The sequence below is a fragment of the Taeniopygia guttata genome, chromosome 34 (genome assembly GCF_048771995.1).
Source record: "Taeniopygia guttata chromosome 34, bTaeGut7.mat, whole genome shotgun sequence".
In the NCBI taxonomy this organism is placed as follows: Eukaryota; Metazoa; Chordata; class Aves; order Passeriformes; family Estrildidae; genus Taeniopygia; species Taeniopygia guttata.
The window spans coordinates 2,354,216-2,380,484 of NC_133059.1; the positions used below are offsets into that span (position 1 = coordinate 2,354,216).

Sequence of the window (26,269 nt, forward strand, 5' to 3'; positions counted from 1 at the left end):
TGGGGTTCCCATTTTTGGGGTGGATTTTTGGGGTTCAGGTGTCGCTCTCCGTTTGGTGTTCAGTTTTGGGGTGCAGTTTTGGGGTGATCCATTTTTGGGGTGACCCATTTTTGGGGTTCAGGTGTCGCTCTCCGTTTGGGGTTCAGTTTTGGGGTGACCCCAATTTTGGGGTGCTGATTTTTGGGGTTCAGGTGTCGCTCTCCGTTTGGGGTTCAGTTTTGGGGTGACCCCGTTTTTGGGGTGCTGTTTTTTGGGGTGACCCCGTTTTTGGGGTGCATTTTTGGGGTTCCAGGTGTGGCTCTCCGTTTGGGGTTCAGTTTTGGGGTTCCCATTTTTGGGGTGACCCATTTTTGGGGTTCAGGTGTCGCTCTCCGTTTGGGGTTCAGTTTTGGGGTGACCCCATTTTTGGGGTTCAGTTTTGGGGTGACCCCATTTTTGGGATGTATTTTTGGGGTTCAGGTGTCGCTCTCCGTTTGGGGTTCAGTTTTGGGGTTCAGTTTTGGGGTGCTGTTTTTGGGGTGACCCCATTTTTGGGGTGACCCATTTTTGGGGTTCCCATTTTTGGGGTTCAGGTGTCGCTCTCCGTTTGGGGTTCAGTTTTGGGGTTCCCAATTTTGGGGTGCATTTTTGGGGTGCATTTTTGGGGTTCAGGTGTCGCTCTCCGTTTGGGGTTCAGTTTTGGGGTTCAGTTTTGGGGTGACCCCATTTTTGGGGTGCATTTTTGGGGTTCAGGTGTCGCTCTCCGTTTGGGGTTCAGTTTTGGGGTGACCCCGTTTTTGGGGTTCAGTTTTGGGGTGACCCATTTTTGGGGTGCATTTTTGGGGTTCCCATTTTTGGGGTACCCCATTTTTGGGGTTCAGGTGTCGCTCTCCGTTTGGGGTTCGCGGCTCTGGCCGGCGCCGCCCGGAAACGGCTGCGGGGGCAGGAACAGCCCCGGGGTGAGTGCGGCACCCCAAATACCCCAAATTTACCCCAAATTTACCCCAAATTTACCCAAAATCCCCAAAATCCACCCCAAATCCCCAAAATCCCCACAAATCCCCAAAATCCCCACAAATCCCCCCAAAATCCCCCCAAAATCCCCTGAAAATCCCCCAAAAATCCACCCAAATCCCCAAATCCGCCCAAAATCCGCCCCAAATCCCCCTAAAATCCTCCCTAATCCCCCAGATTTACCCAAATCCCCCCCCAAAATCCCCCAAATCCGCCCAAAATCCCCAAAATCCCCCCAAAATCCCCGAAATCCACCCAAAATCCACCCAAATCCCCAAATCCCCCAAAATCCCACAAAATCCCCGCAAAATCCTCCCCAAAATCCCACAAAATACCCCCAAATCCCCCTAAATCCACCCAAATCCCCCCAAAATCCCTATAAATCCCCCCAAATCCCCAAAATCCCCAAAATCCCCCCAAAATCCCCTAAATCCCCCCAAAATCCTCCCAAAATTCCCCAAAAACCCCCAAATTTACCCCAAAACCCCCAAATTTACCCAAAATCCCCCCAAAATCCCCAAATCCCCCCAAACCTCCAAATTTACCCAAAATTCCCCCCAAAATCCTCCCTAATCCCCCAAATTTACCCAAATCCCCCCCAAAATCCCCCAAATGAACCCAAATCCCCCCAAAATCCCCCCAAATCCCCAAATCTCTCCAAAATCCCACCAGATCCCCCAAAATCCCCCAAATCCCCCCAAAAGACCCAAAATCCCCCAAATCACCAAAGTCCCCCCAAATCCCCCCCAAATCCCCCAAATCCTCCCAGATCCCCCAAATTTACCCAAATCCCCCCCAAAATCCACCCCAAAAATCCTCACAATTTTCCCACAAATCCCCCCCAAATCCCCCCAAATTCCTCCCAAATCCCCCCCAAATCTACCCCAAATAAATCCCACCCAAAATCCCCCCAAATTCCCCCCCAAATCCCCCAAAATCCCCCCAAATCCTCCTAAAATCCCCAAAATCCTCCCAAAACCCTCCAAATCCTCCCAACCCCCAAATTTATCCAAAATCCCCACAAAATTCCACCCAAAATCCCCCCCAAATCCCCCAAATTTATCCAAAATCCCCCCAAATCCTCTCCAAATCCCACCAAAATCCCCCAAATCCTCCCAAACCCCCAAATTTACCCAAAATCCCCCCAAATCCCCCAAATTTACCCAAATCCCTCAAATCGGCCCCGAATCCCCCCCAAACCCTCCAAATCTCCCCAAAAATCCTCCCAATTTTCCCAAATTCTCCCAAATTCCTCCCAAATCCCCAAATTCCTCCCAAATCCCCCCCAAATAAATCCCACCCAAATCCCCCAAATTCCCCCACAATCCCCCCAAATTGCCCCAAATCCCCCCAAATTCCCCCCCAAATTCCCCCCAAATCCCCCAAATCCCCCCAAACCCCTAAATTTATCCAAAATCCCCCCCAAATTTCCCCCAAAATCCTCTCCAAATCCTCCCAAACCCCTAAATTTACCCAAAATCCCCCCTAAAATTCCCCCCAAAATCCCCCAAATGTACCCAAATCCCTCAAATCGGCCCCAAATCCCCCCCAAAACCCTCCAAATCCCCAAAATCCCCCCAAAATCCCCCAAATTTACCCAAAACCCCCCCAAAATCCTCCCCAAATCCCCCCAAAATCCTCCCAAATCCCCCCAAAACCCCCTAATCCCCTCAATCCCCGAAATTTATCCAAAATCCCCCCAAATTTCCCCCCAAAATCCCCCCAAATTCCACCCCAAAAATCCCCCAAATGCACACTAATCCCCCCAAAATCCACCCCCAAAATCCCCCAAATTCCCAAAATCCCCCCAAATTCCCTCAATTTCCCCCTAAATCCCCCAGACCCAATTGGGGTCACCCATCCCATATTCCCAAATTCCGGCGTCCCCATCCCAAATTTCGGGATCCCCATCCCAAATTTCGGGGTCCCTCTCCCCAATTTTAGGATCCCCACCCCAATTTTGGGATCCCCATCCCAAATTTTGGGATCCCCATCCCCAATTTCGGGGTCCCCATCCCCAATTTTGGAGATCCCCACCCCAATTTTTGGGTCCCCATCCCCAATTTTGGATCCCCATCCCCAATTTGGGATCCCCACCCCAATTTTAGGATCCCCATCCCCAATTTTTGGGTCCCCATCCCAAATTTCGGAATCCCATCTCCAATTTTAGGATCCCCATCCCAATTTTTGGGTCCCCATCCCCAATTTTTGGGTCCCCACCCCAATTCCGGTGTCCCCAATCCCAATTTCGGGGTCCCCATCCCCAATTTCAGGGTCCCCATCCCAAATTTGGGGTCCCCAATCCCAAATTTGGGGTCCCTCACCCCAATTTTGGGGTCCCTCACCCCAAATTTGGGGTCCCCATCCCAAATTTGGGGGTCCCCATCTCAATTTTGGGGTCCCCACCCCAATTTCGGAGTCCCAATCCCAAATTTAGGGGTCCCTCACCCCAAATTTGGGAGTCCTCACCCCAATTTTGGGTTCCCTCTCCCCAATTTGGGGGTCCCCACCCCAATTTTGGGTTCCCTCTCCCCAATTTGGGGGTCCCCAATCCCAATTTTGGGGTCCCCACCCCAATTCCAGGGTCCCCATCCCCAATTTGGGGGTCCCCACCCCAATTTGGGGATCCCCACCCCAATTTGGGGGTCCCCATCCCCAATTTTTGGGTCCCCACCCCAATTTGGGGGTCCCAATTCCAAATTTGGGGTCCCCAATCCCAATTTGGGGGTCCCCATCCCCAATTTTGGGTCCCCACCCCAATTTTGGGTTCCCTCACCCCATTTTTGGACCCCCATCCCCAATTTTTGGGTCCCCATCCCCAATTTGGGGGTCCCTCACCCCAATTTTGGGATCCCCATCCCCAATTTTGGGGATCCCCATCCCAATTTTTTGGATCCCCATCCCCAATTTTTGGGTCCCCACCCCAATTTGGGTTCCCTCACCCCAATTTGGGGTCCCCATCCCCAATTTCGGGGTCCCCACCCCAATTTTGGGATCCCCACCCCAATTTTTGGTTCCCTCACCCCAATTCCGGGGTCCCTCACCCCAAATTTGGGGGTCCCCATCCCAATTTTTGGGGTCCCCACCCCAATTTTGGGGTCCCCATCCCAATTTTGGGGTCCCCAACCCCAATTTCGGGGTCCCCATCCCAATTTCGGGGTCCCCATCCCCAATTTTGGGGTCCCCATCCCAATTTTTTGGGTCCCCACCCCAATTTCGGGGTCCCTATCCCCAATTTCGGGGTCCCTCACCCCAATTTGGGGGTCCCCATCCCCAATTTTAGGTTCCCTCACCCCAATTTTTGGGTCCCCATCCCAATTTCGGATTCCCCATCCCCAAATTTTGTGTCCCCACCCCAATTTCGGGGTCCCCACCCCAATTTTGGGGACCCCCACCCCAATTTTTGGTCCCCTCCCCAATTTGGGGGTCCCCATCCCCAATTTTGGGGGTCCCAATCCCAAATTTGGGGGTCCCCATCCCAATTTTGGGGTCCCCATCCCCAATTTCGGGTTCCCAATCCCAATTTTGGGGTCCCCAATCCCAAATTTGGGGTCCCTCACCCCAATTTGGGGGTCCCCACCCCAATTTTAGGATCTCCATCCCAATTTCGGTGTCCCCAATCCCAATTTTTGGGTCCCCATCCCCAATTTCGGGTCCCCATCCCCAATTTTGGGCTCCCAATCCCCAATTTGTGGCTCCCCACCCCAATTTTTGTGTCCCCAGCCCCAATTTTTGGGTCCCAATCCCAAATTTGGGGGTCCCCATCCCAATTTTTGGGTCCCCATCCCAATTTTGGGATCCCCATCCCCAATTTTCGGTTCCCTCTCCCCAATTTCGGGGTCCCCACCCCAATTTTGGGATCCCCACCCCAATTTTGGGGTCCCTCACCCCAAATTTTGGGTCCCAATCCCAATTTTGGGGTCCCCTCCCCAATTTTTGGGATCCCCCACCCCAATTTCGGGTTCCCCCACCCCAATTTTGGGGTCCCCATCCCCAATTTTTGGGCCCCAATCCCAATTTTGGGGTCCAAAATCCCAATTTGGGGGTCCCCTCCCCAATTTTGGTGTCCCAATCCCAAATTTTGGGTCCCCACCCCAATTTGGGGGTCCCAATCCCAAATTTAGGGGTCCCTCACCCCAATTTTGGGGGTCCCCACCCTAATTTTGGGGTCCCCATCCCCAATTTTAGGATCCCCACCCCAATTTGGGGGTTCCTCATCCCCAATTTTGGGGTCCCCACCCCAATTTCGGAATCCCCATCCCCAATTTGGGGGTCCTCACCCCAATTTGGGGGTCCCTCACCCCAATTTCGGGGTCCCCATCCCCAATTTCGGGGTCCCCACCCCAATTTTTGGGTCCCCATCCCCAATTTTTGGGTCCCCATTCCAAATTTTTGGATCCCCATCCCTATTTCGGGGTCCCCCACCCCAATTTGGGATCCCCATCCCCAATTTGGGGGTCCCTCACCCCAAATTTGGGGTCCCCACCCCAAATTTTGGGGTCCCCATCCCAATTTGGGTCCCCACCCCAATTTTTGGGCTCCCCACCCCAATTTTTGGGTCTCCATCCCCAAATTTTGGGTCCCTCTCCCCAATTTGTGGGTCCCCACCCCTATTTGGGGCTCCCCATCCCCAATTTTTGGGATCCCCATCCCCAATTTTTGGGTCCCCATCCCCAATTTTTGGGGTCCCCACCCCAATTTGGGGGTCCCCATCCCCAATTTTGGGTTCCCTCACCCCAATTTCGGGGTCCCCACCCCAATTTTTGGATCCCCACCCCAATTTTTGGGTCCCAATCCCAAATTTGGGGGTCCCCACCCCAATTTCGGGTTCCCCATCCCCAATTTTTGGGTCCCCACCCCAATTTTGGGTTCCCTCTCCCCAATTTTGGGGTCTCAATCCCAATTTTGGGGTCTCCATCCCAAATTTGGGACCCCAATCCCCAATTCCAGGGTCCCCATCCCAATTTTGGGGGTCCCCTCCCCAATTTCGGGGTCCCCACCCCAATTTTGGGGGTCCCTCACCCCAATTTTGGGGTCCCTCACCCCAATTTCGGGGTCCCAATCCCAATTTTTGGGTCCCCATCCCCAATTTTGGGGTCCCTAATCCCAAATTTGGGTGTCCCCACCCCAATTTTTGGGTCCCAATCCCAAATTTGAGGGTCCCCATCCCAATTTGGGGTCCCCAATCCCAATTTCGGGGTCCCTCACCCCAAATTTTGGTCCCCAGCCCCGCTGCTGTCGGAGTCCAGCGCGGAGCGTTTGGTGGCCGCGCTCAGCCGGTGCCGGGGGGCGGCGCTGAAGGTGGGACAGCTGCTGAGCATGGCAGGTGAGACCCCAAAACTCCCCAAAAACACCCCAAAAATATCCCAAAATCATCCCAAAAACACCCCAAAAATATCCCAAAAACACCCCCAAAAATATCCCAAAAATACCCCAAAAATATCCCCAAAATATCCCCAAAAACACCCCAAAAATATCCCCAAAATATCCCCAAAATATCCCCAAAATATCCCCAAAAACACCCCAAAATATCCCCCAAAACACCCCAAAAATAACACAAAAACACCCCAAAAATGCCCCAAAAATATCCCCAAAATATCCCCAAAAACACCCCAAAAACACCCCAAAAACACCCCAAAAATATCCCCAAAAATACCCCCAAAAACACACCAAAAACACACCAAAAATATCCCAAAAACACCCCAAAAATAACACGAAAATACCCACAAAAATATCTCAAAAACACCCCCAAAATATCCCCAAAATATCCCCAAAAACACCCCAAAAACACACCAAAAATATCCCAAAAACACCCCAAAAACACCCCAAAAACACCCCAAAAATAACACAAAAATACCCCAAAAATATCCCAAAAATATCCACAAAATATCCCCAAGAACACCCCAAAAACACCCCAAAAATAACGCAAAAATATCACAAAAACACCCCAAAAACACCCCAAAAACACCCCAAAAATATCCCAAAAATATCACAAAAATAACACAAAAATAACACAAAAATACCCACAAAAATGCCTCAAAAACATCCCAAAACCACCCCCAATACACCTCAAAAACACCCCAAAACCACCCCAAAAATATCCCAAAAATACCCCAAAAATAACACAAAAAGACCCACAAAAATGCCTCAAAAACTGCCCAAAAATTCCCCCAAAAATCCCCCACAAACCCCTCAAGGTGGGACAGCTGCTCAGCATGGCAGGTGGGACCCCAAAACTCCCCAAAAACACCCCAAAAATACACCAAAAACACCCCCAAAATACCCCAAAAATACCCCCAAAACACCCCAAAAATACCCAAAAAATAACACAAAAATACCCACAAAAATATCTCTAAAACTGCCCAAAAATACCCAAAAAATACCCCAAAAACACCCCAAAAATATCCCAAAAACACCCCAAAAATATCCCCAAAACCACCCCAAAAATAACACAAAAATACCCCAAAAATACACCAAAAATACACCAAAAGTAACACAAAAATGCCTCAAAAACTGCCCAAAAATTCCCCCAAAAATACCCCACAAACCCCTCAAGGTGGGACAGCTGCTCAGCATGGCAGGTGGGACCCCAGAACACCCCAAAAACACCCCAAAAATACCCCAAAAACACCCCAAAAATATCCCAAAAATATCCCAAAAATAACACAAAAATACCCACAAAAATATCTCAAAAACACCCCAAAAATAACACGCAAATACACCCAAAAACACCCCAAAAACACCCCCAAAAATATCCCAAAAATACCCCAAAAATAACACAAAAATAGCACAAAAATAACACAAAAATTCCCACAAAAACACGCCCAAAACACCCCAAAAATATCCCCAAAATATCCCCAAAAACACCCCAAAAATAACACAAAAATAACACAAAAACACCCCAAAAATAACACAAAAATAACACAAAAATACCCCCAAAAACACCCCAAAAATACCCCAAAAACACCCCAAAAATACCCCAAAACCGTTCCAAAAACCGCCTCAAAAACACCCCAAAAATATCCCAAAACCACCCCAAAAACACCCCAAAAATAACACAAAAATACCCACAAAAATGCCTCAAAAACTGCCCAAAAATTCCCCCAAAAATACCCCAAAAACCCCTCAAGGTGGGACGGCTGCACAGCATGGCAGGTGAGACCCCAAAACACCCCAAAACACCCCAAAACACCCCAAAAATACCCCAAAAACATCCCCAAAATATCCCCAAAAATAACACAAAAACGCCCTAAAAATACCCCAAAAATACCCCAAAAATAGCACAAAAATACCCACAAAAATGCCTCAAAAACACCCCAAAAATGCCCCAAAAACAACACAAAAATACCCCAAAAATAACACGAAAATACCCACAAAAATAACACAAAAACTCCCCCAAAACACCCCAAAAATACCCCAAAAACACCCTAAAAATATCCCAAAAACACCCCAAAAACACCCCAAAAATACCCCAAAAATAACATAAAAATAACACAAAAATATCCACAAAAATACCCACAAAGATGCCTCAAAAACTGCCCAAAAATTCCCCCAAAAATACCCCAAAAACCTCTCAAGGTGGGACAGCTGCTCAGCATGGCAGGTGGGACCCCAAAACACCCCAAAAACACCCCAAAAATACCCCAAAAACACCCCAAAAACACCCCAAAAATACCCTAAAAATAACACAAAAACAGCCCCAAAAATATCCCCAAAAACACCCCAAAAATAACACAAAAACACCCCAAAAATATCCCCAAAACCACCCCAAAACCACCCCAAAAACATCCCAAAAACATCCCAAAAACACCCCAAAAATATCCCCAAAAACACCCCAAAAACACCCCAAAAACACCCCTAAAATAACACAAAAATATCCCCAAAACACCCCAAAAACACCCCAAAATTACACAAAAATACCCACAAAAATGCCTCAAAAACTGCCCAAAAATTCCCCCCAAACACCCCAAAAATTTGGAATTGTGGTGGGATTTGGGGGGATTTGGGGGATTTGGGGGGATTTGGGAGGATTTGGGATTTGGGGTATTGGGGCGATTTGGGATTTGGGGGGATTTGGGGGAATTTGGGATTTGGGGGGATTTGGGATTTTGGGTTTCGGGGCATTTGGGATGTGGGGGGGGATTTGGGGGGGATTTGGGGGATTTGGGGGATTTGGGGTGGATTTGGGGTGGTTTAGGGTGGGATTTGGGGTGGGTTTGGGATGGTTTAGGGTGGGATTTGGGGTGGGTTTTGGGGTGGATTATGGGGGATTTGGGGGGATTTAGGGGGGATTTGGGGTGGGATTTTGGGGTGGATTTGGGGTGGGATTTGGGGTGGGATTTATGGTGGATTTGGGGTGGGATTTGGGGTGGGATTTATGGGGGATTTGTGGTGGGATTTTGGGGGTATTTATTGTGCTTTGGGGTGGGGTTTGGGGTCTCCCATCCCGTTTTTCCCCTGAATTCCCGATCCCGCAGACCCGGAGCTCCTGAGCCCGCAGCTGCAGCGGATCCTGGCGCGGCTGCGGCAGAGCGCGGAGCCCATGCCGGGCTGGCAGAGCCGGGTCAGTCACACCCCGAAATCCCAAAAATCCCAAAAATCCCAAAATCCCAAATCCCAAATCCCAAATCCAAAAAATCCCAAAATCCCAAACCCAAAAATCCCAAAAACCCCAAAAAATCCGGCAGAGCGCGGAGCCCATGCCGGGCTGGCAGAGCCGGGTCAGTCACATCTCCCAAAATCCCAAATATCCCAAATCCCAAAAAATCCTGAAATCCCAAAAATCCCAAATCCCAAAGCCCAAAAACCCCAAAATCCCAAAAATCCCAAAAAATCCGGCAGAGCGCGGAGCCCATGCCGGGCTGGCAGAGCCGGGTCAGTGCCCCTCCCAAAATCCCAAAAATCCTAAATCCCAAAATCCCAAAAAATCCTGAAATCCCAAAATCCCCAAAAATCCCAAATCCCAAAAATCCCGAAATCCCAAAAACCCCAAAAAATCCCAAAAACCCCAAAAAATCCCAAAACCCCAGAGCCGAAAACCCAAAAACCCAAAAATCCCAAAAATCCCAAAAAATCCCCAAAACCCCAGAGCCGAAAACCCCAAAACCCAAAACTCCCAAAACTCCCAAAACTCCCAAAAATCCCAAAAATCCCAAAAATCCCAAAAATCCCAGAGCCAAAAACCCCAAAAACCAAAACTCCAAAAAAACCCCAAAAAATCCCAAAATCCCAAACCCCAAAAATTCCAAAAATCCCAAAGCCAGAAACCCCAAAAAATCCCGAAATCCCAAATCCCAAAAATTCCCGAAATCCCAAAACCCAAAAACCCCAAAAATCCCAAAAACCCAAATCCCAAATCCCAAAAAATACCGAAATCCCAAAACCCAAAAACCCCAAAATCCCAAAATCTCAAACCCCAAACGCAAAAAATCCCGAAATCCCAAAAAATCCCAAAATCCCAAAACCCAAAACCCAAAAACCTCAAAAAATCCCAAAAATCCCAAATCCCAAATCCCCAAAAACACCAAAAAATCCCGAAATCCCAAAGCCGAAAACCCCAAAAACCAAAAATCTCAAAACCCCAAAGCCAAAACCCCAAAAACCAAAAACACCAAAAAATCTCAAAATCCCAAAGCCAAAAACCCAAAAACCCCAAGAAATCCCAAAACCCAAACCCCAAAAATCCCAAAATCCCAAAAAATCCGGCAGAGCGCGGAGCCCATGCCGGGCTGGCAGAGCCGGGTCAGTCACATCTCCCAAAATCCCAAATATCCCAAATCCCAAAAATCCCAAAAATCCCAAAATCCCAAAAGTCCCAAATCCCAAAAACCCAAAAAACCCAAAAATCCAAAAAAATCCCAAAAAATCCGGCAGAGCGCGGAGCCCATGCCAGGCTGGCAGAGCCGGGTCAGTGCCCCTCCCGAAATCCCAAATACCCCAAATCCCAAAAAATCCCAAACCCAAAAATCCCAAATCCCAAACCCAAAAACCCGAAAAAATCCCAAAATCCCCAAAAATCCCAAATCCCAAATCCCAAAAACCCAAAAACCCCCAAAATCCCAAATCCCAAACCCAAAAATCCCAAATCCCAAAAATCCCAAACTCCCAAAGCCAAAAACCCCAAAAAATCCCAAAAATCCCAAAGCCAAAAATCCCAAAAAATCCCAAAAATCCCAAAGCCCAAAAACCCCAAAAAATCCCAAAAATCCCAAAGCCGAAAACCCCAAAACCCAAAAACCCCAAAAAATCCTAAAAATCCCAAAGCCGAAAACCCCAAACCCAAAACCCAAAAACCCCAAAAAATCCCAAAGCCGAAAACCCCAAAGCCTAAAATCCCAAATGCCAAAAATCCCAAAATCCCAAATCCCAAACCCAAAAATCCCAAAAAAATCCCAAAATCCCAAAATCCCAAACCCCAAAAACCCCAAACCCCAAATTATCAAAGCCCCAAAAACCCCCCAAAAAAAAAAAACCCCAAACCCAAAACCACCAAAACCCCAAAACCCAAAATCACCAAACCCCAAAAACTCCAAAACCCCAAACCCCCAAAACCCCAAATCCCAAAAACCCTAAAAACCCCAAAAACCCAAAATCCCCAAAAACCCCAAATCCCCCAGCTCGGGGGTTTTGGGGTTTGGGGTTTGGGATTTTGGGGTTTGGGATTTTGGGGTTTTTGGGATTTGGGGTTTTTGGGGTTTTTGGGATTTGGGGGATTCGGAGGGATTTGGGGGTTTTATGGGTTTTTGGGATTTGGGGGTTTTGGGGTTTTTGGGATTTGGGGGATTTGGGGGTTTTATGGGTTTTTGGGATTTGGGGGTTTTGGGGTTTTTGGGGTTTGGGGGATTCGGAGGGATTTGGGGGTTTTGGGGTTTTTGGGGTTTTTGGGATTTGGGATTTGGGGTTTTTGGGGTTTTTGGGGTTTTGGGGTTTTTGGGATTTGGGGGATTCAAAGGGATTTGGGGGTTTTTGGGGTTTTTGGGTTTGGGGTTTTTGGGATTTGGGGGATTTGGGCTTTTTGGGGTTTTTGGGGTTTTTGGGATTTGGGGTTTTTGGGATTTGGGGGATTCGGAGGGATTTGGGGGTTTTGGGGATTTTGGGGTTTTTTGGGATTTGGGGTTTTTGGGATTTGGGGGGTTCAGAGGGATTTTGGGGGGTTTTGGGGTTTTGGGGTTTTTGGGATTTGGGGTTTTTGGGGTTTTTGGGATTTGGGGTTTTTGGGATTTGGGGGATTCAGAGGGATTTGGGGGGTTTTTGGGGTTTTGGGGGTTTTTGGGGATTTTTGGGGTTTTGGGGTTTTTGGGGTTTTGGGGTTTTTGGGATTTGGGGTTTTTGGGATTTGGGGGTTTTGGGGTTTTTGGGGTTTTTGGGGTTTTTGGGTTTTTGGGGTTTGGGGTTTTTGGGGTTTTGGGGTTTTTGGGATTTTGGGGTTTTTGGGGTTTTGGGGTTTTTGGGGTTTTTGGGGTTTTTGGGTTTTGGGGGATTCGGAGGGATTTGGGGGTTTTTGGGGTTTTTGGGGTTTGGGGTTTTTGGGATTTGTGGGATTTTGTAGGATCTGGGAAGCGTTTCTGGCATTTTTGGGGATTTTGTGGGATTTGAGGATTTTTTAGGATTTTTATGGGATTTTTTGTAGGATTTTGGGGGATTTTTGCCATATTTGGGTTATTTTTGTCCAGATTTTTTGGGATTTTTTGGGATTTTTTGGGATTTTTCGGGAATTTAGGGATCCCTGACCTCCAGGCCACCCTGGACACGGAGCAATTCCAGGAATTCTGGGATTTTGGGGGATTTCTATAGGATTTTTGGATTTTTATAGGATTTTTTGTAGGATTTTGGGGAATTTTTGCCGTATTTGGGGTATTTTTATCTGGATTTTTTGGGAATTTTTGGGAATTTTGGGAATTTTGGGATCCCTCAATCCTGGACGTGGAACTGGGTCGGGAGCAGCTCCGGGAATTCCGGGATTTGGGATTTTATGGGGATTTTTATGGGATTTTTATGGGATTTTTATGGGATTTTGGCCATTTTTGGGCTGTTTTCACCCGGATTTTTTTGCGAATTTTTGGGAATTTTGGGAATTTTTGGGAATTTTGTAATTATTCAATCCTGGGCACGGAACTGGGTCGGGAACAGCTCCGGGAATTCCGGGATTGGGGGATTTTATGGGATTTTTATGGGATTTTTATGGGATTTTTATGGGATTTTGGCCATTTTTTGGCTATTTTCACCCGGATTTTTTGGGAATTTTTGGGGAATTTTTGGGAATTTTGGGAATTTTGTAATTATTCAATCCTGGAAACAGAACTGGGTCGGGAAGAGCTCCAGGAATTCCGGGATTGGGGGATTTTATGGGATTTTTATGGGATTTTTATGGGATTTTTATGGGATTTTGGCCATTTTTTGGCTGTTTTCACCCGGATTTTTTGGGGAATTTTTGGGAATTTTTAGGAATTTTGGGAATATTAGGATCCCTCCATCCTGGACATGGAACTGGTTTGGGAGCAGCTCCAGGAATTGCAGAATCGGGTGATTTTTCGGGATTTTATAGGATTTTTATGGGGTTTTTATGGGATTTTGGCCATTTTGGGGCTGTTTTCACCCGGATTTTTTTGGGAATTTTTGGGAATTTTTGGGAATTTCCCCCCAGGCTGTTCTGGACGCGGAGCTGGGCCGGGGCTGGCGGGAGCAGCTCCGGGAATTCCGGGATTGGGGGATTTTATGGGATTTTTATGGGATTTTTATGGGATTTTTATGAGATTTTGGCCATTTTGGGGCTGTTTTCACCCGGATTTTTTTGGGAATTTTTGGGAATTTTGGGGAATTTCGGGAATCTCTCCCCAGGCGGTGCTGGACGCGGAGCTGGGCCGGGGCTGGCGGGAGCAGCTCCGGGAATTCCGGGATTGGGGGATTTTATGGGGATTTTTATGGGATTTTATGGGATTTTTATGGGATTTGGGCCATTTTGGGGCTGTTTTCACCCGGATTTTTTTGGGAATTTTGGGGAATTTTTGGGAATTTTGAGAATTTTGTAATTATTTAATCCTGGACACGGAACTGGGTTGGGAGCAGCTCCGGGAATTCCGGGATTTGGGGATTTTATGGGATTTTATGGGGTTTTTATGGGATTTTGGCCATTTTGAAGCTGTTTTCACCCGGAGTTTTTTGGGGAATTTTTGGGAATTTTCAGGAATTTTGGGAATTTCTCTCCCCAGGCTGTTCTGGACGCGGAGCTGGGCCGGGGCTGGCGGGAGCAGCTCCGGGAATTCCGGGATTGGGGGATTTTATGGGGTTTTATGGGATTTTTATGGGATTTTTATGGGATTTTGGCCATTTTGGGGCTGTTTTCACCCGGATTTTTTTGGGAATTTTTGGGAATTTTTGGGAATCTCTCCCCAGGCTGTTCTGGACGCGGAGCTGGGCCGGGGCTGGCGGGAGCAGCTCCGGGAATTCCGGGATGTTCCGGTGGCCGCGGCGTCGCTGGGGCAGGTGCACCGAGCGCGGCTCCGGAGCGGCGCCGACGTCGCCATCAAAGTCCAGGTGGGGACACGGGAATTTGGGGGGAATTTGGGGATTTTGGGGATTTGGGGGATTTTTGGGGATTTTGGGGGTTTTATGGAAATTTTTTGGGAATTTTTATGGGATTTTTAGTGGATTTGGGGGGAATTTTGGGGGGTTTTTGGGGATTTTTGGTGGATTTTGGGGGAATTTCTGGGAATTTTGTGGAGTTTTTGGGGGAATTCTTGGGAAATTTTGTGGAAATTTTGAGGGGATTTTGGGAGTGTTTTTGGGAAATTTTTAGGATTTTTGGGGGGAATTTTCGGGATTTTTGCAGAGTTTGGGGGATTTTTGGGAATTGTTGGGGGATTTTTAGTGGATTTTGGGAATTTTTGGGGAATTTTGGGGAATTTTGGGGATTTTTGAGGAATTTTTTAGGAATTTTTGGTTGATTATGGGGAATTTCTGGGATTTTTTGTGGAATTTTTGAGGGAAGTTTTGGGGGGATTTTTGAGGGAATTTGGGAAATTTTGGGGGAATTGTGGGGGATTTGGGGAATTTTTGGGGAAATTTGGGGGAATTTTGGGGATTTTGGAGGAATTTTTGGTGGATTTTGGGGGAGTTTCTGGGAATTTTTAGGGGAATTTTTGGGAGAAATTTTGGAAGATTTTTTTGAGGGAATTTGGGAAATTTTGCGGAAATTTTGGGGGGATTTGGGGGATTTTGGGGGGGATTTTTTGGAAATTTTAGGGGAATTTTGGGGGAATTTGGGGGATTTCTGAGGAATTTTTGGTGGATTTTGGGGAATTTCTGGGAATTTTTGGGGGAAGTTTTGGGGGAATTTTTGGGGATTTGGGGGATTTTGGGGGGATTTTGGGAGGAATTTGGGGGATTTTTGGGGAGAATTTTTGGGAATTTTGGCAGAATTTGGGGGATCTTTGCTAATTTTTGGGGAACTTGGGGGGGTTTGGGGGAATTTCTGGGAATTTTTGTGGAATTTTGGGGTAAACCTTTGGGGAATTTTTGAGGGAATTTGGGAAAATTTGTGGAAATTTTGTGGGGATTTTGGGAATTTTTGCAATTGTTTTGGGAATTTTTGTGGGAATTCTAGGGATTTTTTGGGGAATTTTGGGGGTTTTATGGAAATTTTTAGGGACTTTTGGGGGGATTTTTAGGGGATTTGGGGAATTTTTGAGGAATTTTTGAGGAATTTCAGGTGGATTTTGGGGGAATTTCTGGGAATTTTTGTGGAGTTTTTGGGGGAAATTTTGGGGGGGTTTTGGAAATCTTGGGGGAATTTTGGGGATTTTTAATGGATTTTTTAGGAAATTTTGGGGGAATTTCTGGGACTTTTGGGGGGATTTTTGGGGGAAATTTGGGATATTTTTGAGGAATGTTTTCGGAATTTTTGGTTGATTTTGGGAGAATTTCTGGGAATTTTTAAGGGAAATTTTGGTGGATTTTTGGGGAATTTTCCAGGAATTTTTGGTGGATTTGGGGGGAATTTTAGGGGAAATTTTGGGGGGATTTGGGGAATTTTTGGGGGGATTTTCAGGGGAATTTTGGGGATTTTTGAGGAATTTTTTTAGGAATCTTTGGTGGATTTGGAGAGAATTTCTGGGAATTTTTGGGGGAAATTTTGGGGGAATTTGGGAAATTTTGTGGGAATTTTTGGGGTAATTTTTGGGATTTTTAGGGGAATTTTTTGGGATTTTGGCAGCATTTGGGGGATTTTTGGGGGGAATTTTGGGGAAATTTGGGGGATTTTTTAGGAACTTTTTAGGAATTTTTGGTGGATTTTACGGGAATTATTGGGGAATTTTTTTGGGAATTTTGGGGTTTTTATGGAAATTTTTTGGGAATTTTAGGGGGATTTTTATGGGATTTGGGGAATTTTTGGGGAAATTTTGGGGAATTTTGGGGGATTTTCTGGGATTTTTGAGGAATTTTTGGTGGATTTTGGGGGAATTTCTGGGAATTTTTGTGGAATTTTGGGGGAAAGTTTTGGGGAATTTTTGAGGGAGTTTGGGAAATTTTGGGGAAATTTTGGGGGGATTTGGGGAATTTTTTGGGAAATTTTAGGGGAAATTTTGGGGAAATTTTTGGGGGAATTTTTGAGGGAATTTGGGAAGTTTGTGGAAATTTTTGTGGGATTTTGGGAATTTTCAGGGGAATTTTGGGGATTTATTGGGGGAATTTTTGGGGATTGTGGCAGAATTTGGAGGATTTTTTAGGGGAATATTTGGTGAACTTTGGGGTGTTTGTGGAAATTTTTAGGGACTTTTGGGGGGATTTTTAGGGGATTTGGGGAATTTTGGGGGAAATTCAGGGGGTTTTTGGAAAATTTTGGGGAATTTGGGGGGAATTTGGGGGGATTTTTGAGGAATTTTTGGTGGATTTTGGGGGAATTTCTGGGAATTTTTGTGGGAAGTTTTGGGGGAATTTTTGAGGGAATTTGGGAAATTTTGTGGAAATTTTGGGGGGATTTCAGGCAATTTTTGGGGATTTTGGGAATTTTGGGGGGAATTTGGGGGATTTTTGCAGAATTTGGGGGATTTTTGGGAATTGTTGGGGGATTTTTAGTGGATTTTGGGAATTTTGGGGATTTTTGAGGAATTTTTTAGGAATTTTTGGTTGATTATGGGGAATTTCTGGGATTTTTTGTGGAATTTTTGGGGGAAGTTTTGGGGGGATTTTTGAGGGAATTTGGGAAATTTTGGGGGAATTGTTGGGGGATTTGGGGAATTTTTGGGGAAATTTTTGGGGAAATTTTTTGGGGGAATTTTGGGGATTTTTTGGAGGGAATTTTTGGGGATTTTGGGGAATTTTTGGTGGATTTTGGGGGAAATTTGTGGGGAATTTTTGAGGGAATTTGTGAAATTTTGTGGAAATTTTTGGGGTATTTTGGGAATTTTTTGGGGGGAATTTTTGGGGATTTTGGCAGAATTTGGGGGATTTTTGGGAATTGTTGGGGAATTTCGGGGGAATTTGGGGGATTTTTGAGGAATTTTTGGTGGATTTTGGGTGAATTTCTGGAAATTTTTCTGGAATTTTGGTGGAAATTTTGGGGGAAATTTTGGTGGATTTGGGGGAAATTTTGGGGGAATATTTGAGGGAATTTGGGAAATTTTGTGGAAATTTTTGGGGGATATAGGGAATTTTTTTGGAAACTTGGGGGTATTTGGAAATTTTGGGGGAATTTTGGGGATTTTTGAGGAACGTTTTCGGAATTTTTGGTGGATTTTGGGGGAATTTCTGGGAATTTTTGTAGAGTTTTTGGGGAAATTTTTGGGGGAATTTCGGGGATTTTTGCGGGAATTTTTGGGGATTTTTGAGGAATTTTTAGTGGATTTTGGGGGAAATTTTGGGGGAATTTTTGAGGGAATTTGGGAAGTTTTGTGGAAATTTTTTGGAGATTTTGGGAATTTTCAGGGAAATTCTTGAGGGATTTTTGGGAATTTTTCAGGAAATTTGGGGTTTTTATGGAAATTTTTAGGGTCCTTTAGGGGGATTTTTAGGGGATTTGGGAGAAAATTTGGGGGGATTTTGGGAATTTTGGGGGGAATTTGGGGGGTTTTTGGGGTAGTTTTTTGGAATTTTTGGTGGATTTTAAGGGAATTTTGGGGGAAATTTTGGGGGAATTTTTGAGGGAATTTTTGGGGGATTTTGGGAATTTTTTGGGGGGGAATTTTTGGGGGAATTTTGGGGGGAATTTTGGTGATTTTTGTGGCATTTTTGAGGAATTTTTGGTGGATTTTAAGGGAATTTTGGGGGAAATTTTTAGGGAATTTTTGAGGGAATTTGAGAAATTTTGTGGAAATTTTTGGGGGAATTTTGTGGATTTTTTGGGGGATTTGGGGAATTTTTGGGGAAATATTTTGGGGGAATTTTGGGTATTTGGGGGGAATATTTGGGAATTTTGGCAGAATTTGGGGGATCTTTGGGAATTTTTGGGGAACTTGGGGGGGTTTGGGGGAATTTCTGGGAATTTTTGTGGAATTTTGGTGAAAATTTTTGGGAAATTTTTGAGGGAATTTGGGAAATTTTGTGGAAATTTTGGGGGAATTTTGGGAATGTTTGCAATTGTTTTGGGAATTTTTGTGGGAATTCTGGGTTTTTTTGGGGGGACTTTTGGGGGATTTTGGCAGCATTAGGGGGATTTTTGGGGAGAATTTTTTGGGAATTTTGAGGTTTTTATGGAAATTTTTAGGGGATTTGGGAAATTTTGTGGAAATTTTTGGGGGATTTGGGGAATTTTTGGGGGAATTTTTGGGGATTTTGGCAGAATTTGGGAGATTTTTTGGGGGATTTTTTGGGGAATTTTGGAGTTTTTATGGAAATTTTTAGAGACTTTTGGGGGAATTCTGGAAATTTTTGGGAGTTTTTTGCGGATTTTGGGGGGATTTTGGGGATTTTTGGGGGAATTTTGGGGATTTTTGAGGAATTTTTTAGGAATTTTTGGTGGATTTTGGGGGAATTTTTGAGGGAATTTGGGAAATTTTGGGGGAATTTTTTGGGATTTGGGGGATTTTGGGGGGATTTGGGGAAATTTTGGGGGGAATTTTTGGGGAATTTTGGGGTTTTTATCAAAATTTTTAGGGACTTTTCAGGGGATTTTTAGGGAATTTGGGGGGAAATTTGGGGGGGTTTTGGGAATTCGGGAATTTGGGAGGGAATTCAGGCTGGAATTTGGGAATTGGGGTGGGAATTTGGGAATTTCGGTGGGAATTTGGGAATTGGGGTGGGAATTTGGGAATTGGGGCAGGAAATGGGGTGGGAATTTGCAGAATTCAGGCTGGAATTTGGGGAATTCAGGCTGGAATTTGGGAATAGTGGTTGGAATTTGGGAATTCAGGCTGGAATTTGGGAATTCAGGCTGGAATTTGGGAATTTAGAAGGGAATTTAGGTGGGAATTTGGGAATTTGTGCTGGAATTTGGGAATTTGGGCTGGAATTTGGGAATTTAGAAGGGAATTTGGGTGGGAATTTGGGAATTTGGGTGGGATTTTTAGGGCATTGGGGTGGGAATTTGGGGGGGAATTTTGGGATTTTGGGAATTCAGGCTGGAATTTGGGAATTTAGAAGGGAATTTGGGCTGGAATTTGGGAATTGGGGTGGGAATTTGGGGGGGAATTTTGGGAATTTGGGAATTTCGAAGGGAATTCAGGCTGGAATTTGGGAATTTAGGTGGGAATTTGGGAATTTGGGCTGGAATTTGGGAATTTGGGGCTCCCGCAGTACCCCGGCGTCGCGCGCAGCATCGGCAGCGACATCGAAAATCTCCTGACGCTGCTGAGCCTCAGCCCCGGGCTGCCCAAAGGTGACTGAAACCATCCCAAAATCACCCAAAATAAACCCAAAATCACCCCAAAATCATCCCAAAGTTACCTACAAAATCACCCCAAAATTACCTAAAATCCATCCCAAAATCATCCCAAAATTATCCCAAAAATCACCTTCAAAATTACCCCAAAATCACCCCCCAAATCACCCCAAAATCACCCCAAAATCACCCCAAAATCACCAAAAATCACCCAAAAATCACCCCCGAAATCACCCCAAAATCACCCAAAAATCACATTCAAAATCACCCCTGAAATCATTCCAGAATCATCCCAAAATCATCCCAAAATCACCTTCAAAATCACCACAAAATCACAAAACCACCTTCAAAATCACCCCAAAATCATACAAAATTCATCCCAAAATCACCCCCAAAATCACTTCAAAATCACCCAAAAATCACCCCAAAATCACCTTCAAAATCACCCCAAAAATCACCCAAAATAAGCCAAAAATCGTCCAAAAACGACCCCAAAATCACTCCAAAATCATTCCAAAATCATCCCCAAAATTTCCCCAAAATCACCTTCAAAATCACCCCAAAATCACCCCCCAAATCACCCCAAAATCCCTCCAAATTCACACAAAAATTACTCCCAAAATCACCCCAAAATCACCCCCAAAATTACCCCCAAAATCACCCCAAATTTACCCCCAAAATCACCCCAAAATCACCCCAAAATCCCCCCAAAAATCACCCAAAAAACCCCAAAATCACCCCTGAAATCACCCCAAAATCATCCCTAAATCCCTCCAAAATCACCCCAAAATCACCCCCAAAATCACCCCCAAATCACCTTCAAAATCGCCAAAAAAATCACCCAAAAATCATCCCAAAATAACCCCCAAAATCATCCCCAAAATCACCCCAAAATCACCCCCAAATCACCCCAAAATCACCCCAAAATTACCCCAAAATCACCCCAAAATCATCCCAAAATCACCCCAAAATTACCCCAAAATCATCCAAAAATCACCTTCAAAATTACCCCAAAATCACCCCCAAAATCACCCCAAAATCACCCCAAAATCATCCCAAAATCACCCCAAAAAACCCCAAAAGCCCCAAAATCACCCCCAAAATCACCCAAAAATCACCCCCAAAATCCCTCCAAATTCACCCAAAAATTACTCCCAAAATCACCCCAAAAATTACTCCCAAAATCACCCAAAAATCACCCCCAAATCATCCCAAAATCATCCCAAAATCACCTTCAAAATCACCTTCAAAATCACCACAAAATCATCCCAAAATCACCCCAAAATGACCCTCAAAATCACCCAAAAATCAGCCCGAAATCACCCAAAAATCACTCAAAAATCACCCCAAAATCCCCCCAAAATCACCCCAAAATCACCCCCAAAAAATCCCAAAATCACCCCAAAATCACCCCAAAATCACCCAAAAAATCACCCCCAAAATAATCCCAAAATCACCCCCAAATCACCTCAAAATCACCTCAAAATTTCCCCAAAATCACCCCAAAGTCAACCAAAATAATCCCAAAATCACCCCAAACCACCCCCAAAATCACCCCCCAAATCACCTTCAAAATCATCCCCAAAGTCACCCAAAATAATCCCAAAATCAACCCCAAATCACCCTGAAATCACCCCAAAAATCACCTTCAAAATCATCCCAAAATCACCCCAAAATCACCGCAAAAATCACCCCAAAATCATTCAAAAATCACCCCCAAAATCATCCTAAAATCACCCCAAAATCACCTTCAAAATCATCCCAAAATCACCCAAAAATCATCCCAAAATCACTCCAAAATCACCCCAAAAATCCTCCCCGAAATCATCCCAAAATCAACCCAAAATCAACCCAAAATTACCTTCAAAATCACCCCAAAATCATCACAAAATCACCCCAAATTCACCCAAAAATCACCCAAAGTCCATCCCAAAAATCACCACCAAAATCACCACCAAAATCACCCAAAAATTATCCCAAAATCACCCCAAAATCACCCCAAAATCATCCCCAAAACCACCCCAAAATCACCCAAAAATTATCCCAAAAATCCCCCCAAAATCACCTTCAAAATCACCCCAAAATCATCCCAAAATCACCCAAAAATTTCCCCAAAAATCACCCCCAAATCACCCCAAGATCAACCCCAAAATCACCCCAAAATCATCCCAAAAATCACCCAAATCACCCCCAAATCACCCCAAAATCACCAAAAAATCACCCCAAAATAAGCCAAAAATCATCCCAAAATCACCCCAAAATCACCTCAAAATCATCCCAAAATCACCCCAAAATCACCCAAAATCATCCCAAAATCACCCCAAAATCATCCAAAAAATCACCTTCAAAATCACCCCAAAATCACCCCCAAAATCATCCAAAAATCACCAAAAAATCACCCCCAAAAATCACCCCAAAATCACTCCAAAATCACCCCAAAATCACCTTCAAAATCACCCCAAAATCACCCCAAAATCACCCCCCAAAATAACCCCAAAATCATCCCAAAATCACCCCAAAATTACCCCCAAAATAATCCCAAAAATCACCCCAAAATCACCCAAAATCACCCCAAAATAATCCCAAAATCAACCAAAAATCAGCCCCAAAATCCCCCCAAATTCACCCAAAATTTCCCCCAAAAAATCCCCAAAATCACCCCAAAATCCCAATTAAAATTAACGATTTCCCCATTAATTACCCCCATGATTTATCCGTTATCTCTCCCTGCGATCTCTCCATTCATTAATTAGTGACCCATTAACGATTTCCCATTAATTACCCCCATGATTCATCCCCATTATCTCTCCCCGTGATTCATTAATTAGTGACCCATTAACGATTTCCCGTTAATTGCCCCATAAATTATCCCCATTATCTCTCCCCGTGATTCATTAATTAGGGCCCATTAACGATTTCCCGTTAATTACCCCATAAATTATCCCCATTATCTCTCCCCGTGATTCATTAATTAGTGACCCATTAACGATTTCCCGTTAATTACCCCATAAATTATCCCCATTATCTCTCCCCGTGATTCATTAATTAGTGACCCATTAACGATTCCCCGTTAATTGCCCCACGATTTATCCTCATTATCTCTCCCCGTGATTCATTAATTAGTGCCAATTAACGATTTCCCATTAATTACCCCCGTGATTTATCCATCCCCATTCATAAATCAGTGCCAATTAACAAACCCCGTTAATTACCCCATTATCTCTCCCCATTATCAATCCCCGCTCATTAATCAGTGCCAATTAACAAACCCCGTTAATTACCCCATTATCTCTCCCCATTATCAATCCCCAGGATTTCCCCATTAATTAATGATGACCCGTTAATTACCCCATTATCTCTCCCCATTATCGATCTCCATGATTGCCCCATTTGTTAATTAGTGACCCATTAATGATTTCCCCATTAATTAATGAGTGACCCATTAATGACCCCCATTAATTACCCCCGTGATTTATCCCCGTTATCTCTCCCCATGATCTGCCCATTAATTAATCAGTGCAAATTAACGAACCCCATTAATTAATTACCATATTATCTATCCCCATGATCTCCCCCATTAATTAATCAGTGCCAATTAACGAACCCCATTAATTAATTACCATATTATCTATCCCCATGATCTCCCCCATTAATTAATCAGTGCCAATTAACAAACCCCATTAATTAATTACCATATTATCTATCCCCATTATCAATCCCCATTAATTAATCGGTGCCAATTAACACACCCCATTAATTACCCCACGATTTATCCCCATTATCTCTCCCCGGGATTCATTAATTAGTGACCCATTAACAATTTCCCGTTAATTACCCCATAAATTATCCCCATTATCTCTCCCCGTGATTCATTAATTAGGGCCCATTAACGATTTCCCGTTAATTACCCCATAAATTATCCCCATTATCTCTCCCCGTGATTCATTAATTAGGGCCCATTAACGATTTCCCGTTAATTACCCCGTGATTTATCCATCCCCTGATCTCCCCATTAATTAATCAGTGCCAATTAACGAACCCCGTTAATTACCCCTGTGATTTATCCCCATTATCAATCCCCACTCATTAATCAGTGCCAATTAACACACCCCATTAATTACCCCATTATCTCTCCCCATTATCAATCCCCATTCATTAATCAGTGCCAATTAACGAACCCCGTTAATTATCCCGTGATCTCTCCCCATTATCAATCCCCATTCATTAATCAGTGCCAATTAACGAACCCCATTAATTACCCCATTATCTCTCCCCATTATCAATCCCCATGATCTCCCCATTAATTAATGATGACCCGTTAATTACCCCATTATCTCTCCCCATTATCAGTCCCCATGATTTCCCCATTAATTAATGATGACCCGTTAATTACCCCATGATTTATCCCCATTATCGATCTCCATGATTTCCCCATTCGTTAATTAGTGACTCATTAATGATTTCCCCATTAATTAATGACTAACCCATTAATGAACCCCATTAATTACCCCACGATTTATCCCCATTATCTCTCCCCACGATCTCCCCATTAATTAATCAGTGCAAATTAACGAACCCCATTAATTAATTACCATATTATCTATCCCCATGATCTCCCCCATTAATTAATCAGTGCAAATTAACGAACCCCATTAATTAATTACCATATTATCTACCCCCATGATCTCCCCCATTAATTAATCGGTGCCAATTAACGAACCCCGTTAATTACCCCCGTGATTTATCCCCGTTATCTCTCCCCATGATCTCCCCATTAATTAATCAGTGCCAATTAACACACCCTGTTAATTACCCCTGTGATTTATCCGTTATCTCCCCACGATCTCTCCATTAGTTAATTATCATTATTATAATACCCATTAACGATTTCCCGTTAATTATCCCCACGATTCATCCCCATTATCTCTCCCCGTGATTCATTAATTAGTGACCCATTAACGATTTCCCGTTAATTACCCCATAAATTATCCCCATTATCTCTCCCCGTGATTCATTAATTAGGGCCCATTAACAATTTCCCATTAATTACCCCATAAATTATCCCCATTATCAATCCCCGTGATTCATTAATTAGTGACCCATTAACGATTTCCCATTAATTACCCCATAAATGATCCCCATTATCTCTCCCCGTGATTCATTAATTAGTGCCAATTAACGATTTCTCGTTAATTACCCCCATGATTTATCCCCATTATCTCTCCCTGTGATTCATTAATTAGGGCCCATTAACGATTTCTCGTTAATTACCCCATAAATTATCCCCATTATCTCTCCCCGTGATTCATTAATTAGTGACCCATTAACGATTTCCCATTAATTACCCCCGTGATTTATCCCCATTATCTCTCCCCACAATCAATCCCCATTAATTAATCAGTGCCAATTAACAAACCCCGTTAATTACCCCATGATCTCTCCCCATTATCAATCCCCATTCATTAATCAGTGCCAATTAACAAACCCCGTTAATTACCCCATTATCTCTCCCCATTATCAATCCCCATTCATTAATCAGTGCCAATTAACGAATCCCGTTAATTACCCCATTATCTCTCCCCATTATCAATCCCCACTCATTAATCAGTGCCAATTAACGAACCCCGTTAATTACCCCCATTATCTCTCCCCATTATCAATCCCCATGATTTCCCCATTAATTAATGATGACCCGTTAATTACCCCATGATTTATCCCCATTATCGATCTCCATGATCTCCCCATTCATTAATTAGTGACCCATTAACGATTTCCTCATTAATTAATGACTGACCCATTAATTACCCCATTAATTACCCCATGATTAATCCCCGTTATCTCTCCCCATGATCTCCCCATTAATTAATCAGTGCAAATTAACGAACCCCATTAATTAATTACCATATTATCTATCCCCATGATCTCCCCCATTAATTAATCAGTGCCAATTAAGAAACCCCATTAATTAATCCCGTGATCTATCCTCATTATCTCTCCCCATGATTCATTAATTAGGGCCCATTAACGATTTCCCGTTAATTACCCCCATGATTTATCCATCCCCATTAATTAATCAGTGCCAATTAACGAACCCCATTAATTACCCCATTATCTCTCCCCATTATCAATCCCCGTGATTTCCCCATTAATTAATGATGACCCGTTAATTACCCCATGATTTATCCCCATTATCGATCTCCATTATTTCCCCATTCGTTAATTAGTGACCCATTAATGATTTCCCCATTAATTAATGAGTGACCCATTAATGAACCCCATTAATTACCCCACGATTTATCCCCGTTATCTCTCCCCACGATCTCCCCATTAATTAATCAGTGCAAATTAACGAACCCCATTCATTAATTTTCATATTATCTATCCCCATGATCTCCCCCATTAATTAATCGGTGCCAATTAACACACCCCATTAATTACCCCATAATTTATCCGTTCTCTCTC

At 44.3% G+C, this 26,269-nt stretch overlaps 2 protein-coding genes across 2 annotated transcripts in view; both read left to right on the top strand.

Moving 5' to 3' along the window:
• Nucleotides 1-26,269, top strand: part of LOC121468955 (uncharacterized) — a 2,238,800-nt gene that overhangs the window by 1,880,425 nt on the left and 332,106 nt on the right. The window lies entirely within an intron of this gene.
• The window catches only part of COQ8B (coenzyme Q8B), a 62,452-nt gene that overhangs the window by 9,460 nt on the left and 26,723 nt on the right, over nucleotides 1-26,269 (top strand). The window contains exons 3-8 of the mRNA XM_072920975.1: nucleotides 861-938; nucleotides 6,221-6,294; nucleotides 8,572-8,596; nucleotides 9,471-9,556; nucleotides 14,386-14,526; nucleotides 19,723-19,804. Coding sequence (XP_072777076.1) covers nucleotides 861-938; nucleotides 6,221-6,294; nucleotides 8,572-8,596; nucleotides 9,471-9,556; nucleotides 14,386-14,526; nucleotides 19,723-19,804 — 486 coding nt within the window. The remainder of the gene's footprint in view (nucleotides 1-860; nucleotides 939-6,220; nucleotides 6,295-8,571; nucleotides 8,597-9,470; nucleotides 9,557-14,385; nucleotides 14,527-19,722; nucleotides 19,805-26,269) is intronic.